The sequence below is a fragment of the Macaca nemestrina genome, chromosome 14 (genome assembly GCF_043159975.1).
Source record: "Macaca nemestrina isolate mMacNem1 chromosome 14, mMacNem.hap1, whole genome shotgun sequence".
Taxonomy (NCBI): domain Eukaryota; kingdom Metazoa; phylum Chordata; class Mammalia; order Primates; family Cercopithecidae; genus Macaca; species Macaca nemestrina.
The window spans coordinates 8993915-9012222 of NC_092138.1; the positions used below are offsets into that span (position 1 = coordinate 8993915).

At 40.2% G+C, this 18308-nt stretch overlaps 1 protein-coding gene and 1 long non-coding RNA gene across 4 annotated transcripts in view; one reads left to right on the forward strand and one right to left on the reverse strand.

The window, feature by feature from the left end:
- Window positions 1–202: 202 nt before the first annotated feature.
- LOC105498798 (CDC28 protein kinase regulatory subunit 2) lies at window positions 203–5702 on the reverse strand. The gene is made up of 3 exons (XM_011771149.3): window positions 5506–5702; window positions 1612–1739; window positions 203–533 (listed from the first exon to the last, which is right to left on the reverse strand). The coding sequence occupies exons 1-3, from the start codon at window positions 5562–5564 to the stop codon at window positions 481–483; spliced, it is 240 nt and encodes a 79-aa protein (XP_011769451.1). The 5' UTR covers window positions 5565–5702; the 3' UTR covers window positions 203–480.
- A 22-nt stretch (window positions 5703–5724) lies between these two features.
- LOC105498799 (uncharacterized) overlaps window positions 5725–18308 on the forward strand; it is a 38073-nt gene continuing 25489 nt past the window's right edge. For 2 of the 3 annotated variants that reach the window (XR_011612345.1, XR_011612343.1), the window contains exons 1-3: window positions 5725–5860; window positions 7963–8064; window positions 9989–10093. This is a non-coding gene — a long non-coding RNA (uncharacterized lncRNA). Of the gene's footprint in view, window positions 5861–7962; window positions 8065–9988; window positions 10094–13911; window positions 13973–18308 lie in introns of all 3 variants that reach the window. The other variant, XR_011612344.1, reaches the window with a different exon arrangement.

Below are 18308 nucleotides of genomic sequence, written 5' to 3' on the forward strand. Positions count from 1 at the left end.
AAATCTACTTTGGCTTTAAACATATCCCTGGTTCTTAATTTCTAAATTAAGTGAATTAAATGGTATCCAGATCATACCACACTGTTTTAAACTCATTTAACATGATCTTTAAGGTAAGTTAACTTCCTCAGAGCTAAAACTGTAACACTGAAATCAATTTCAATAGTCACAAATTAACTGTAAGAAAATATACCTCAAAAACTTGAAAGTGATAAATGCAACATACAAACTTTATTGAACAAAAGTAACAGGTAAAGTCAAACAGGCACTTAAGAGAAAAACTGGAAGAACTTTTATCTTAAACATCTTACAGTAACCTACTTGCAGTTGCATTTAACTGAGCTCTGTTGCTGTGAAGAATACAGCTCATGCACAGGTATGGATGAAAGATTTGTACATTTCTCAAGTATTCACTGAATACTACCTTATATACACATATACATTAAATTTGGAAAAGATGTGATGATCCCCAGATAAACTTCATTTTTGTTGATCTTTTGGAAGAGGTCGTCTAAAGAGAAGAATATGTGGTTCTGTAGAAAGAAAATGTTTTGAATCATTTTAATATGGTTTTCATATACTCATCAGAAATTCAAAAGCATTCTCAACTAAGCCAGAATAAAATAAACTGAGTCCACTATTAACTGGTTTGAGGTATCTAAAATGAATTTTACTTCAAAGTTACTGTCTATAGTAAATAGATTAAAAGTAAAAAAATTACCTCTTTATAGGGAAAAACACCTCTTTCAAATCACCTACAGGATCTCATACTAATGCTCATCCCCACAGATTCTGCTTCAATAGGTGGGCACAGAAATCTACACTTAAGTTATTCAGTTGCTTTTGTATTATCTGGACTGAATTCTAATAGGATTACGTATCTCAATCCCAAGAAAGCGATGAGTTCTTTCAGAGTTTTCAATGCAATGTTTTTAACAGCAGAGGAGAAAGCACAATAGTTTTAGTTCCACCTACTTCAGCTTCTATAGTATGTCTTCAAATTTTGTTCAAAACATAAATGCTGTAAGTTAGATTTACTGATAACCCAAAAATAGAATTTAACCCCCATTGTTTTAGTTTAGAAAACTCACAAAGTTTGAGTTTACTATTTAATACCTGAACTTTTTGTTAATACCACATAATAGCATAAGATACCCATAAACACATTTGAGTTCATATGCTATTACCTCATTTAAACTTCATGTGGTAGCTATCCTTTAAGAGGGCTGAAGAGTGAATTAAATCAATTAAATGAATTTAATTAAATGAAATTAAATCAATTTTCACACACAGAAAAGAACACTTGTCTTAGGATATATTTATGGTAAAATGCTTTGGGATACTGTTAACGATACAGATTTTAAAATATCTTTTTTTAGTTCTTACATTATTTTCCAAGTAGAATAATGTGTTACTTTCACTCCTGTGGTATTTTATTTTACCATAAAATTGGATCTCTCTCCAGAGTCAAGAAATAAGTCATTTAAAAAAACTAATCAGAAGAGTTACTTTGAGATATCAGTTGATGTCAATGATATTTTTAAAATTTTGACAGCCATAACCACCAATATTTCAACAATTACTGCTCTACTATAATATAGCAAAGCTTACCTGGCTCATGAATCATGTAATGAACCCAGCCTAGACTCTGTTGGACACCAAGTCTCCTCCACTCCTCTTCAGACATCAGATGAGTTTTAGGTACTTGTTTGGAAAGTTCTCTGGGTAACATAACATGCCTGTTAAAAGATACAGCCAAGTATTAGTCCAGTGCCTTTTCTACAACTGTCGCTTTATACATGTCCCTTTAGCAACTCTGTTGCTTTAATATTGAGAATTACACTCTACTACCTTTAATTCTGATGTGATGGCCTATGTTCAAATTAGGGAGCTAAGGGTGCGCAATCCAAAAGCAGAAGGCATTTTCCTTAGGATTAATCTTTTTCTCTTACCAGAGAATGCTTACCAGTTGCCTGAATCTTCTTCAGGAATAGAACCCCAAAATATAAGTTGAGCATATGGTTAACCAGCCTCCAAATCATAAGCCAACAAGATACAAGAAAATGTGTAACTTATTATGAAAAGTTTTCTCAAAGGGAAAGAACATGCTGAACTCTACTTTTTCTCCTTCTTGTGGAATGTACATTAATACGATCAGGGAGCCAGAGCAGGAGTCTAGGACCACAGAAGCAACAGTAAATTGAGAACGGTAAAGCAACAAGAGGTAAGGACCCAGCCTACTCCCTGACTGTAGAGCTGTTATCCGTGTCCCAGATTATTAGACTTTTATGTAAGGAAAAATATGTTACAGTTAATTTGGGTTTCCTCTTCCAACACTAGCTTTGTAGTAACTACCAGTCCTTGTATGCTCCAGAAGTTGCCTTATACTTCAAGTACTGTGTTCAGAATTAAAAACAGAAAACCACTAACTGCACATACACATTGTGTGCAACCTCACAGTTTTCCAGTTAACTTACTGACCTGTATCCAAAACTTACATTGTTCAGTTTCTTAGGCAAGCATGGAATAACCTTCAAAGTTAAACCATCAATATGTACAACTGTACGAGTTCTCAAAAACAAATCTATATCATTAAGAGTATCCCAAAGCATTCTGTCAAAGATTTGCCAGACAAATCTCCTTCCCCAAATTGAGTAAGAACTTTTAATTACCATAAAAAGGATTTTATAGAAGTCACAATTCTCAGCCCCATATTTACCATCTCCAGTAGTAGCAAGTTTTATACTGAACCATCCATAACCACCAACCCAAATTTTTAACCAGTATAAGGTATGTCTGTGAGTCAGTTGGATGGGGATGAATGAGGTGCAATCTCGTCACTTTCTGAGACGCAGTAAACTGAACCCCTAACCCATTATAAGCACCCAGCTGTCATCAACTTAAATTTTAGTCTGTGGTTGGTTAAGTACCAATTCACTTGCAGGGCAAAGTGAGCCTCAGAAAAATTCTTTTATGTTGCTAGATTGCCTTAAGGCCACGAAGTCATACCTTACTACCATAATTTGCAGTTTTCACCAATTCCAGTGAACTATATGGTGACTCTTTGTAATTCTTACCAGTTATCACCCACATTCTTTAAATGCTGCTTTAACATCTAACTTTTAAGGCTCTACAAATAATGTTATCTTATTTCTATCTTCTATATTGTTGATTATTCTCAAAGAGAAACGTAGTGCTTTTGTACCTTTTGTCTTTCAAATTTACAGAGTACATAAATCTACCAACAAGTTATTTAGATAGAAGTTACCACCCTTCTCCATAAACGCGGAAACAGGCTCTCCTCCATCAGGGTTTCTTTATAAAGGAAAACTGTTTAAAAACTGTTTAAAATATCAAGCCCATATGAGGAGTCTACCTATATTTTGCCACACAGAGTTTTCAAACTACACGTAAGAAAAATTTTTCCAAAATCTAACGTTTATTTCAGTTGAAGAGAAAAATAGTGCAAGTATTACTAATTTGTAAACCTGCCCAGAGATATTACCAGTTTTTCTCCTGCGAAAACAGACTTCCATGATGTGGGGGTGGGGGCACCCACTGTTATGCCCTTAGAAACATTAAGACCTTCATGTAAAAGGACTAGGAAATTAAGTTTGCAATTAAGAAAAATCTAAGAAAGATATAGATAACTGCACACTGGGAAAAATAAATACTAGCCTTTTAAGTTTACATTGCATGCTGCACCATTACATATTAATACAAACCACCCTAGACTCATGCCTTAGCGGTATATTATCACTAGTTTCCCCTTTAAAATTATCTGTGGAAATTACTATCCTGTTTCATAAAGGTTAGTGCCTTGGCCAATTAATACCAGCTCTAATTTTTACTGGGTTAAAATAAATCACTTCAGATATGTAAACCTTCTTCATTACCACACACAAATCATTTGAGTATATTAAAACTAAAAAATGGACCTACTGCCATCAGAAAGAAGTCTGAGAAATAGCTTCACTTACTTTCAGTATTATGCCCCAAAAGAAACTTGTACCAACCCTTAAATCCTTATCCTAAACACTTGGCACCAGATGTGTTTCAGAATAATTCTCCAGGTTTTAGTAAGGTTATTACGGTTTACATTGTGTTCATTATCGGATATCCTCAATATGGCTCTTGATTAGCATCACATAATTGAACACTGTGCCAGCATATTACACGATTAGAACTGTATAGTTATTACTATAAAGTTAAGACAATCTACTTGAAATTTACCTACAGCCAGAAAAACATGGTATTTTTCTAGCTAGGAATACAAAAGGGTGCAATTATTACTACCCATGGAAATCTTCAGTATTCCTCACGTGAAAACAGACTTCCATGCTGCTGGGAGGGAGAGAAAAAGAGAAACCGCCCACTGTTTTGTTCTTTCTTCCTTAAATAGCATTCGTAGAAATCTAACCTACAACGGCAGCAGACAGAAAACAAGGTCACAATTTGGGCAACGACGGCATGGGCTTTATCTCCCCGAAATCTTGGTAGTATCCCAGGACGCAGCGTTCTAGTCACTACCTAGTAAGAAAAAGGGGTTAACTGGTCTCTGAAGCCACGCCCTAAATGAAGTGTCCCGCACACAAGAAGGACAACAAATTTTAAATGTCCCTACCCGCTTTCCCCCAGTCTAGTTTAATTGGGGGATAGGGACATTTAAAATCTGTCTGATTTTACTGACACTACGTTCTGGTACATCGCTTCAGGACTCAAACGCAAAAGTTCCTCGAAGCCCAAAATTTGGCCAGTGTAGACTAGCAGAAAATAAGGCCGAAAGTCCACTCAAGTTCTTAATCGGCCTTAAAATGAAACTCCTTTAATAATGCCCTCAATTGTATGACTGCGGCTAATATATAATGGCCCAAATCACCATCCCCAGTAAACATTTTCGAATTCCCATCAAGCTCATTTTCGGTGGGTCGCCCCCAAAACTTATACCACTCACTTCAAAAACAAGAAGACAAGTGTGTTCCTGTATGTTAACAAATGAAAATTACCACTCTAGACCACAAACTAGTAAAAGTTGCATCACCCCGTCAGAAACAGGAAAGTGTGTGGCACGGTTGCGAACGGAAAAAGACGGCACCAGGCGGGTTTTCCTGGACTGGTTCAAACAACTGGAACTGAGACCAGTTACTGAACGGCCGTGCGACGGCCGAGAAAAAAGTGACCGGAGGGTCACTCCGCGTCGCCGAGGACCCCGGGACTCCCAAGTTGCGCCGGTTCCTACCCGGGCACTAAATGCGGCCCCGTGGCCGCTCTTCCCTCACCCTCCGCGCACACCGAACAAAGGCCCAATCGGCCGGGCGCGCCAGGCACCCAACTATGACCGACTACGCGGGGCACCAGGTGGCCGCGACCCCAAACTCCGGCCCTCGCCCTCGGGCTCCGCCCCCCAGACCCCGGGCCCCCCCCCGACCCTGTTACGCCTTGGTCGCCCCGCCCGCGGGGGCCCCAGCTGAGAGAGTCGACTCGGGGTCTGAGAAAGCCGCCCACCGGTATTCGTAGTGTTCGTCGAAGTACTTGTCCGAGTAGTAGATCTGCTTGTGGGCCATCCTGCTGGCGCACTGCCGAAAATGAAACGAGAGAGCGCGAAAAGCGGGAGCAGCAGTAGACACGTCCACGTCCTGCCAAAGCAACGACTCGCCAGAGACTAACGACCGCAGTCTCAACGATCCCGATTTGAATCCGACAGCCCGCCGCCGATTGGACAGCAGTACCGACCAATCGCCTTCTGCGGAAGTCGGCCGGCTGCCAGCCTATCGTCGCCACCGCTTCACGAAGTCGGCTTCCCGGGTCAGCCAATCAGAGATCTGTTGCGAAGTTGCCTGCGGGAAGAAGTGGAGAATAGGTAAGGCACGGGGGCGGGAGCGCCCTTGACGGGCAGGGGCGTGGCCAGAGGAGGGCGGAGTCTGGACGTTAAGCGTCGCAGAGCGCGTGCGCAGGAACGTGGAAAGTTCCAGGACACGGAACCGTTGGGGCGGAGGACCTGAGGGTGGAGCGAGGTATCACGGGGTTTGTTGATGACCTAGTCGGTCGAGGCCGGAAGCGTGGGCCACGGGGCTTTGAGCGGCACAGGGCTTTCAGCGGAAGCTGTCGACCTGGCGCTGTGATGGCGCCCCTCGTGACGCCTTGTATCCCCTCAGGCTCGAGCCAGGAGCCTAGGTCCGCTTTGAAAAATAGTAAAAGGCAGAAAGGCTCCGCGGTGTGAGAGGGAGGGCGGCTGCGCGGTCGGCTGGGTGAGAGGAGCGCCAGGCGGCCGCGTCGTGGATGTGTCCGGGGCTGCTTTGCGCAGCCCACCGGTCCGCAGCCTCGTGCACTTACTGAGTTTGCGGCCTGGCCGGTGAGGGGCTCCTGGCGCCCCCAGACAAGTGTGTGGAGAATAGAGCCCGCGGAGCCACGCATAGAGAGAGGGCGGGAGCCGGCTTGGTGGCGGCGCAGTCACTCGGGAGGCCCAGGTGGAGTTTCGCTTAAGCCCAGGAGTTCCAGACAGGCCTGAGCAACAGAGCTAGACCCCGTCTCTAAAAAGAAATGGGCCAGAGACCCAGGATGCTTTTTGTAGCCTAACCTAGTGTTCAAAACCAGGGCAGACCCAAGCCACGGAAAGTTTGAGGGATTAAAGTAACGTTCTGCAGCGGCCGAGAATACAAATGCTAATTCCTGGATAAGGGGATTTAAGATAATGTTAAACTACTTCTGGTCTTTTAATACTGACCCTAGTTTAAAAACACTCGTTCATATAAGAAAGTTAACTGGGAGAAACAGATGTAAGTTGTGGTTATTTTTATGCATTAGAATTAAAAGTGATCTTTTTGGTATTTTTTCACGTTTTCCACAATGAGCACGTATCATTTTTATATTAATTTCTTTTTATGCGAAATGCTCCAGCGCAATACAGGCTAGTGGGCTCAGGGTGGCTGTGACTAAGTGACATAGACAGGGTGACTTAGACAAAGTCTCCAGACTAGAGGCTGGAAGTGAGAGGTCCGGGCACTCTTTTCCACGCTGCAGACCACGGACTTCTCCAGGTTTCTGAACAAGTGAGGAGACAGGCCCTCTAAGGACATTTATATTCTCCATGGTGAGGGCCCCATCCTCGTGACCGTCTAATCTGGATTACTTCCCAAAGGCCCCACCTCCTAATTTACTAATACAGTGACTTGGAGGAAGAGGGTGTTTGGAATTTCCTTTTTTTTTTTTTTTTTTTTTTGCTGGAGCCAGTCTCACTCTTGCTCAAGCTGGAGTGCAGTGGTGTAATCTGGGCTCACTGCAACCTCCCCCTCCCAGGTTCAAGCCACTCTGCCTCAGGCTCCAGAGCAGCTGGGATTACAGGCCACCACCACCACGCCCAGCTAGTTTTTGTATTTTTAGCAGAAACGAGTTTTCACTATTTTGGCTAGGCTGGTCTCGAACTCCTAACCTCAAGTTATCTGATCACCTTGGCCTCCCAAAGTGCTGGGATTGTCAGAGGCTAGTGAACCAGAGCAACTCCATCTTAAACAGGAGCTGGGTAAGCTGAGGCTAAAACTTATTGGGCTGCATTCCCAGACAGTTAAGGCACATGATGAAACGGGGGGTCAGCAGAAAATATAGGTCATAAAGACGTTGCTGATAAAACAGGTTGCAGTAAAGGAGCCAACCAAAACGCACCAAAACCAAAATGGTGAAGAGAGTGACCTCTGGTCCTCCTCACTGCTATGCTCCCACCAGTGCCATGACAGTTTATAAATGCCATGGCAACATCAGGAGGTTACCCTATATGGTCTAAAAAGGGGAGGCATGAATAATCCACCACTTGTTTAGCTCATCATCAAAAAATAACCATAAAAATGGGCAACCAGCAGCCCTCAGCTGTTCTGTCTATGGAGTAGCCATCCTTTATTCCTTTACTTTCTTAATAAACTTACTTTCAGTTTGCACTGCGGACTCACCCTGAATTCTTTCTTGCACCAGATCCAAGAATTCTCTCTTGGGATCTGGATTGGACCCCTTTCCTGTAACAGAATTACAGGAGTGAGCCACAGCACCTGGCCTGGAATTTCCACGCATGATTTGGTGAGTAGGAGCAGACACAAACATTCGTTCACATGTGATGGAATCCTTCAGGTATCAGATTAAGGATTTCATTTTCTGAAAGGCCTTCCTTAATTACCTTCTCTAGAGAAAGTTCCTCAATTTCCCCATTATGCCGTTGCCACCGACTCCAGTTGGCTTCTCTCCCGCTGTTGCAATTGTATGTTTGCTTAGGAGATGTTTGTCTCCCTATCTGCACTATAAAATACTCACTGTTAGTGAGCTAAGATTGAGCCACTGCACTCCAGCCTGGGCGACAAAGCAAGACTCCGTCTCAAAACAAAACAAAACAAACTCTCTGTGAAGCTAGTGTAGAGTCCATGTCTGTTTTGTTCACCATGCAGTGCCCAGCACATAGCAGAGTCCCTTGCACATAAGCACACAATAAGAAGTAAATTTTAGGCACAGTATAATAACATAAGCGTAATTAGATATAGTAATTACTATGATGGCAAAAATGTGAATAAACTGTTAAGGAAAATGGACAAGGAAATTACTTTCTGGCAGAACCTGGGGGGAAAAAAACTTCCTAGGAGATACATTTTTAACTAAATGTACAGATATTCCTTAATTTACAATGGGATTACATACTGACAAGTCAAAAAAAATTGTAAGTTGGACCATTGTGAGTCAAGGACCATCTGCATTGTGAAAATTTCAAACACATGGTATAATAGAATCAGCTTCCACGTACAGGTTGTGCATCCTTAATCTGAAAATCCGAAATGCTCCAAAAGTCCAAAACGTTTAACAACACTGACAGGAGCTCAAAGGATATGCTCATTGGAGCACTTCAGATTTCAGATTTTCCAATTAGAGATACTGAACTGGTAAATAAAATGCTAATATTCCAAATTCCAAAAAACCCTGAAACACTTCTGGTCCCAAGTGCTTTGGGTAAGGGATACTTGACTTGTTCCAGTCATTTAGCTTCAGCAATTTCCATTTGCCAGTCATGTTTCATCTGTTCCCCTGTAACTTTTTTTTTCCTAGAATGTTACTGAAGAGATCTCAGATATGTCAGTTCACTCCTGAATAAAATTGTTCAGTGTATCTCTGTGTTTATCGTGTGCATCTCAGGAAAATTTTTAAAAAAATACTTAACCACGTCATTATTACACTTAGAGGTCCTTAATACTCTTTTATAGCTGTTTTAGAATCACATTCCCCTGACTGCCCCACCAAAGCTTTTTACAGTTAGTTTGTTTAACTCTGTTTTCAAACTTGGGCCTACATCTTTCAGTTTGTTATTGTCTCTCTCTTTTTTTTTTGAGATGGGGTTTCACTCTTGTTGCCCGGGCTAGAGTGCAATGGCACGATCTCTGCTCACCGCAGCCTCCGCCTCCTGGGTTCAAGCAATTCTCTTGCCTAAGCCTCCCGAGTAGCTGGGATTACAGGTGCCCACCACCACATCCAGCTAATTTTGTATTTTTAGCAGAGGCGGGGTTTCTCCATATTGGTCAGGCTGGTCTCGAACTCCCAACCTCAGATGATCTGGGCGCCTCAGCATCCCAAAGTGCTGGCATTACAGGCGTGAGCCACCACACCCAGCCACATTTTGTTATTGTCCCTTTTAGTGTTCTTTAAACAACCCCTGACCTCTACCTACGTAGACATCCTCCCCGCACACACCCCTGCCACCTTTTTTAGCATCAGTTCATCAAACCAGGTCATTTTTGCCTGTGGAACATTACACATTCTGGATCTGTGTAATTGTTTCCTTGTGGTGCAGTTTCCCTGGTTTTTCTGTTTCTTGTGTTTGTTACAATCTGGCATTTAGATCTAGGTTAACACAAAACCAAACAATTTACCAAAAATCTCTAGTAAGTGACAGACTCATATTTGAGCCTAAGCAGTCTGACTCCAGAGTTAGGCCTCTTACCCACTATTCTGTTCTGTCTCTTAGAGTTCCACAGGTAGAAAACCAGGAGGACCAAGCACTTTTCCAGTAGAAGGATTGGCAGTTGTGAAGGCGTGAGGAAGTGTGGTACACACAGAAAATGCAGAACAGGTTTGCCTTAGAGTGTAAAAGTCATGGAAAGGAAAGTTGTAGGAAGTGAATGTAGGAGGATGAATGTGATAGACAGGAAAACGGCCCTCAAAGATGTCTGTCTTAGTCAATTTTTTGTTGGTATAAAGGACTACCACAGCCTGGGTAATTTACAAAGAAAAGAAGTTTATTTCTTACCATTTTGGAGGCTGGGAAGTGAAAGGTAGAGGGGCCACATCTGGTGAAGGCCTTCTACCACATCATAACATGGTGGAGGGCATCCCATGGAGGGAGGACAAGGGCCAGCCTGCTCAGGTGTCTCTTCCTCTTCTTATAAAGCCACAGTGCCATCATGGGAACCCCACCCTGATGATTTTAATCTTAATTACCTCCCAAAGGCCCCACCTCCAAATACCATAAACATATGAATTTGGGGATTACGTTTCCAGCACGTGAAATTTGGGGGACATATTCAAACCACAGCAATATTCATGTCCTAATCTTTGATATCTGTAAATGTTACCTTACACAGCAAAAGAGACTTTACAAATGTGATGAAATTAAGGATTTTAAGATAGGGAGATTATCCTGGATTATCTGAGTGGTCAAATATTAGCACAAGGGACCTTAGAGGAGGGAGACAGGAGGGTCTGTGAAGGAGCTGATGAAAACAGAAGTCAGAGTAATGTGACCACGAGGCAAGTGCAGCAGGTGGCTTTTTGAAGCTGGAAAAAAGAAAGAAATAGATTTCTTCCCTAGAGTCTCCAGAGGGAACTCAGTCCTGCTGACATAATTTTAGCCTAGTCATACCTATTTTGGATGTTTTACCTCTGTACCTATGAACTACATGTGACTAATAGAAACAATATCTCAGTGTGATGGTCACTGCAGCTTTGTAATTGTAGATGCCCTTTCTCATTTTAAGAATTCTTTTGTTCCTAGCTTGCTGATTTTTTATCATAAATAAATACTGTATTTCATCAAATGCTTTAAAGCCTTTTAGTTTTGTAGTTAGTTAAAAGTTATTTTACAACTATGAATATAAGTTGTAAATATAAAAGAGCTGAAAAGATTTTAGTAACTGCAGTCTTAAGGAAAAGTCACATGGAAATGTTATTGAAAACTAAATAGTTGAAATAAAAAATTTAATAAGTAAACTGCACAGTGGATATAAATGAAGAGCTAATTATTGAACTAGAAGATTATGTTGAATTCCAGCCCCAGAAAGCATTAGGAAGGAATAAAGAGATGGAAAATATAAAGTAAAAAGACATGGAGGCTAGAAGTAGAGGTGACAACTGTCATTAAAGAAGAGTCCCAAAGGGAGAGAAAAAATAAACAGAAGGGAGGAAATACTTGTACAAATAATGGCTGTGAATTCCCTAGTTTTAAAGAAAGATAAAATACTTTAGATTGAAAGGGCTTATAGAGTGCTGAACAGTATAGATAAAAAAATATATAACCACAGAAAGAATATTGTGCAATTTAAGAAGATCAAAGACAAAGGAAAATTCTAAAAGCTTCCAGGGAGAAATTGCACATCACCTACAAGGCGGCACGAATAGATTGCCAATGGCAATCTCAAAAGCCTCACTGGCTCCAAGAAGAAAATGGATTACTGTTGAGAATGTATTGGATAAAAGAATAAAAATAAATTCACTACAACAATGCAAAATATATTAAAAATAAAGCAAAGTTTTACTGTTGTCTAAAAAAGCATAGATGTAAATAATGTTTATTGTTACCAATTCAGAAACGAATGTGGCTAGTAGAGAGAGGCTAAGAGGGAACTTGCTGCATGCTAAGGCTTTGCAGTCTGCTGATATCTTTGCAGCTGCTGATAAATTTAGGAAGTTGAAAGAGATTAGGAGTCCATTACCAGAACCATTGGCTACAGTAGCTTTGTTTCTGTTACCATCTGCAATAGCAAAATTAGATGCTTCAAGTACTGCATGCCTCCTTGGGGTAAACTGAAATTATTGTAACAATTACTTCTTATCCTAATATGCATGCTCCTTTGCAAAGCAACTTGACTACTCTTTCCATAGATAGGGGAAGTCTATTTCTTCACTCTTGGTCTGGTCTTGACTTGCTTTGGCCAGTGGAATGTGGCTGAAGTGATGTTATACCACTTCTGAGGCTAGTCCTTAAGAGGCATGTCAATTTCTACCTTCCCTGTCTTGAAAGGCTGCCTGTGAATGTGATCATCAGCAAGACACATAGAAGACAACCAAGTTGCTTGACCATCAGTAGCACCAGCTGCTAAACATGTGCCTACTGTAAGAATTAGAGAAAGAGGAGAGAAACACGAAGGGTGGCTTGACACTCAATAGGTTTACTTCAAACCTGGGAGAGACTTTTGACCAAGTTAGATCAGAAGCCGCACTCTCTTACAGACTATGAATTTTTAAGGATTCAGGGTGGGAGAGTTTATCAGAGGCTTGGACTGCTTCTGTGTCTCTTCGTTGTGCTTATCTGGGAGGGAGAGTTGTGCGTCTGTTCCCATACATATTTCTGCAGCTGCAGGCATATCCCCCCCCAGTGTCTACTTTTAGTTTCCCTATCTTACTGTACCTGAAGGGAACAGGAATGTGCTTATTAAGGCCCACTGTTTTACTGGTGCCCATCGTATGAGGGTGAAGTTTGGCAGTTACCCAAGAGACTTTCTCCTCACCTCCCTCTGTGCACAAGCTGTCTTATCTGTGTTTTACTGTCTGTTCTTTCTGGCTGCTTGTAGTTAGAAGAGAAGTGATTTCCTTGAAATGCATGAGGCTAGAAAGGGAGTTGGAACTTAAAGGGGCAGTCTTTATCCCATATGACAGTGCTCCTGCTCTGTCATTCCAGACCCTATAGTTATAAAAGGACAAGGGGTGATGTGTTCTTTCTGGCTACTTCCTGCTGATGGTGTGGGGAGAGAGTTTTTTGCTCTTGGATTAACTGCAGGAGCAACACCGTCTGTAGATGTTTTTGGGTAGTTGTCTGCAAAATGGCCGTGATTCTGTCGGTTAAAATTTTTTGAAAAAAGTTAATTAGGCAGGGTAAAAACAGTCCTAGGCTTTTCAGCAGAGTTTTTTTTTTTTATTAGGCCCAATTGGTTGAGACAGAAGTAACATTTCTTTCCTAATGACAGGCAGAGGTGCATGTTTGGAAAGACCCGTGTGTTATTTTCCATTAGTAACTGTTATTCTTGCTATGAGGATAATAATTAAGCAAAATGCTACAGTAATTGAGATTCTCTGTCTGATATTCCACCCTGAGGATGCTACAGTATATAGTCCTACTGCAAATAGTAGAGGGAGTAAAGCAATTCCTGCAAGGGTGGCATAGTAGTATAATTTCCATTAAAAAAGTTTTAATATTTGGCTTAAAAGGAGAGGTAGAAACGACAAGAAGTATTTAGTGAGGTAAGGATGAGACTGAGTAAGATGAGTAATTTTCACTTAGTTACTTATGTTTTATGATTTTTGGCTTAAGATTTCATTTTTTTACATTGATAGGACGTTTTCCAGGGGTGTTAGAGGTTGCTCTCTCAGCTCTTTAGGCTTTGACTTAAGTGCGATGTATCCAAGAGTTGATTTCTGTAACAGATATAATTTAAACTCTAGAGGATAATAAAAATCGAAAAACATTAGGCAAGACTAGAATTTAACAAGTGTGCTATAGTTTTCTAAACATAATTTTCACTCCTCAGTTTCCCATTTTTATTAAAAGACAAATCATGGTAGGACTGGTTTGCTTTATTATACTTGGCTTTATTATTTGTATACAGTGCATCAAGAATAATTATTTGCTACATAGGCCTTTTAAATCGGTTTTGATGGAACTTTGTTTCATAACAGGAATTTGAGATAAGACTTGTTAAAGCCAAGCCCAGCCATGGATTTGCACCATTAAATACCTGTAAGTTGGGTGAATTCCTCTCCTCTTGAGGTTTTAAGATAACTTGGGGTTCCTGGCCTGTCAGAAAGTGACATTCTTTACTTACCACAGATCACAAACCCTGTACAGTGACTGTGTACACAAAATATGAGGCCAGTTTCCAAGGGATTTCTTGGCTTCGTAAGTCAAGTTTGATTCCTTAAAGGAAAGTGCACCAGTCCAGTCAAAGCCTTGGTAAAATAACCAGGTTTTCCAATTGTGTTCTGTTACAAAAGAAAATGCACTGATACAAACAGCTATATTGTTGTAATTTAAGAATACTTATAACTAGTTTTCAAATTCTAGAGGAACTAGGCAGAGAAACATACGTGCTTCACATTCTGTTTACAGGAGTATACTTGGTTGTTAAAGGCGGCAGCTAGCTTAAGACAAGTTTTCTTGACTCTGAAAAATAAGATAAAGATTAGCAGTGTTCTAAGCAAAAGATAAAAATTTGTTTTTGCTTTCTATTAGTTTAGTCCATTTTATTAACCTTTGTTTTGCTTGATATTTATAAACATTTTAGCTTTTCATGAGTTCTATGCGTGTTGTTGTTGTTGTTGTTGTGAATAACCTGCATTCGAGAGCACTTGTTAAAATTCCCCAGCTTCAATATAAACCATGTTTTGAAGAGAATTAAAACAAAATAACAGCTATCTATATATAACAAGATGTCCAGTTTGGATACAGTTAGAAATGCAATTGACAGCGAAATGTGGTCATTTTTGTGATTTTACAATAACCCAACAAAACAACTTTAATTGTGATTAATAGTACATATTTAGACAGGAGAACCTTAGACACCATATACAGTTTTGGAACATATGTTAGTATTATTCCCTAAAATATAACCTATCAGACAGTATTTTGGCAATCTTATGTTGCTAAATAATCCTGTTTACCTCTTTTTCGGATGGTTCAGGGGTCCTGCACAGCACCCAAAAGCTAGGGGTTGGGAAAGACAACCTTGAGACTAAAGTTTGATTTTGGGAAAGCTGTTAAATATGTTTAAAATTTAAAACCCTTGATATTATGAAATAGAATTTTAGATTACCATAAGTTGTTTTTTGTTTGTTTGTTTTGTTTTGCCAAAATGATGAGTTAACAATCTGGAAAAGCAAAACCCATTTTTTAGCCTTTTCTATTACATGAAAATTCTGTTTAAGAGAGAAAGTTAAATTTTACCCTTGCATTGGTTTGCTTTTAATGTTAACCCTAATTGTAATGAAGCTTTATAGATAACTTTATTTAATTTTAACCAATTTGACTATGAAGTGAGATTTTTACATACCCTTTATAACCCTTGACAAGTTTTGCTAAATAGTGGATGACCATTTTAAGAAAATCTTGTGTGCCTTTATTTTAGTGTTCAATTTACAGAAAAAACCCATAAAATACCCTTTTGAGTTTAGTTAATAGGTTTACACACGGAGTTTTCTTTGCAGGATTAATTTTTACAATGTTTTTAAAATTAAACTGTTCACTTTTATTTAATTTTATGACTGTTTTTATTCATAAGCAAAATGTACATTTTTATGTCTTCTTATAATTTTTAACTAAAAATACTTTTTACTGTTTTTATACACCTTGCATGCAAATCCGTGCTCAGCAGTTTTAATTACATGTTGTAATGGTAACTTTTAGCAATTTTTAACGTTAAAGTAAAACCTGTTTAAATTTTTTTTTTTTTTTTGTCATGTGAAACGGAAAGCACTGACTTATTTTATAATTTGGGGGAAGTAGCTCTCAAATGTAATGCATTTTTTCTCAATCCTAAATGCTTGGGTAAAATCGGAAGGTGAGTGCTTAGGTAGAAATAAGTAACTACTGAACTGGTGGGAGCAAAGTTCAGCTGGGCAATACTCTTTTTTTTTGAGACGGAGTCTCGCTCTGTCACCTAGGCTGGAGTGCAGTGGGCAATCTCGCCTCACTGCAACCTCTGCCTCCTGGGTTCAAGCAATTCCCTGCCTCAGCCTCCTGAGTAGCTGGAATTAGAGGTGCCCGCCACCATGCCTGGCTAATTTTTGTACTTTTAGTAGAGACGGGGTTTCACCATCTTAGCCAAGCTGGTCTTGAACTCCTGACCTCATGATCCACCTGCCTTGTCCTCCTGAAGTGCCGGGATTACAGGCGTGAGTCACCGCGACCAGCCATTGGGCAATACTCTTTATGATACTGACAAGTGAAGTATTACTAGTTCCAAAAGTGCTTTCTTTATTTTTATAGTCACAGAGTAGTTTAAAGGCAAGGCTTACCCAGCTCCTGGCTCCCACATGAACATTATTTATTCAGTATGCCATATTTTATTTTATTTTATTTTATTTTATTTTATTTATTTATTTATTTATTTATTTATTTATTTATTTATTTTGAGATGGAGTCTTGCCCTGTCACCCAGGCTGGAGTGCAGTGGCCGATCTTGGCTCACTGCAACCTCTGCCTTCTTAGTTCAAGTGATTCTCCTGCCTCAGCCTCCCAAGTAGCTGGGATTACAGGCGCCCGCCACACCTGGCTAATTTTTTGTATCTTTAGTAGAGATGGGGTTTCACCAGGTTGGCCAGGCTTGTGATCTGCCCGCCTCGGCCTACCAAAGTGCTGGGATTACAGGCGTGAGCCACCACACCCAGCTGCCAGATTTTCTTAAGGAGCACTAGACGCTCAGAATATTTTTACTGGTGGGAAATGAGATTTTTCTAGATGCCTAAATTAACTGCCAATTCTGGTTTATCTTAGGCACATGCTGATTGAAACAGTATTATCACTCGGTTTAAACCCTAACTTTTGTTACCTTATGATCTTGTTAAAGTGATAAATATATTTTGTACAATGACGACAGCTTTATTTTGCTCTTTTAGGCTAGAGCTTCAGCATAAGAATTATACTCTAACCCAGAAAATCAGGTCTATAGATGGGGCACGGTGGCTCACGCCTGTAATCTCAGCACTTTGGGAGGCCGAGGTGGGCGGATCACAAGGTCAGGAGATCGAGACCATCCTGGCCAACATGGTGAAACCCCGTCTCTACTACAAATACAAAAATTAGCTGGGCGTGGTGGCAGGTGCCTATAGTCCCAGCTACTTAGGAGGCTGAGGCAGGAGAATGGCACGAACCCGGGAGGCGGAGCTTGCAGTGAGCCGAAATCGCGCCACTGCACTCCAGCCTGGTGACAGAGCGAGACTCTATCTCAAAAAAAAAAAAAAAAAAAGCCGGGCGCGGTGGCTCAAACCTGTAATCCCAGCACTTTGGGAGGCCGAGACGGGCAGATCACAAGGTCAGGAGATCGAGACCATCCTGGCTAACCCGATGAAACCCCGTCTCTACTAAAAAATACAAAAAACTAGCCGGGCGAGGTGGCGGGTGCCTGTAGTCCCAGCTACTCAGGAGGCTGAGGCAGGAGAACGGCGTGAACCCGGGAGGCGGAGCTTGCAGTGAGCTGAGATCCGGCCACTGCACTCCAGCCTGGGCGACAGAGCGAGACTCCTTCTCAAAAAAAAAAAAAAAAAAAAAAAGAAAAGAAAATCAGGTCTGTAAAAATATAATAAAGCATTCTGGAAAGAAGGAGGCTCTACCTTACAACCCTAAGAGAAAAATATGTGGCACTAAGGCCTGATTCCTTCTTCCCTCATTGTTTTTTAATTTTTTCCAACTTTGGGAACTAAAATCTCTTTGCTTAAATGCTGAATTCATAAATCGAAACAGACTCTTGGATGTTCTTATAAAGGCAAAGTAATAATACTTCTATGTATTTTATAGGGTTATATGGTATAATAACTCGAATCCATGGTTGTACCTGACTGAACCTACATAGATACTAATCCGAATGACTCATATGTAGAAAATGTACAATATTCTAAGTATAAAAAATTAAACTGGAGTAGTTTGCTTTTGTTTTATAGTACAAACGAAAGTAACCTAGATGTCAAACTATTCAATTATCTGAGCAGAAATTATGAATGGAAGGTATATTCCAGAGCTATATAACTGAGAGACGTTTCAACTTGAATTCCCCAGTGGCAAAAGTAGTGTATAAACTAATGCTAGTGTATACACTACTAAAGAGCCAAGTTATGTAACATTTCCTAATCTAATTTTAAAAATGAAAGATTTTCATGTTTCTTTTTTGTTTTCCACTGTGGAGGGCAATAACACTAAAATCTTCCCCATGGGTACAAGTGAATGATTTAGTTAGTACATTGACATACTTAACTATTAGTGTTTCTGGAAAGCTGGATTTCATATAAACTTATTTTGAAAAACATGGTTTATGAAATTTTATAATAAAATTATTAATAAAGTAAGTTTCCATAAATATTAAATG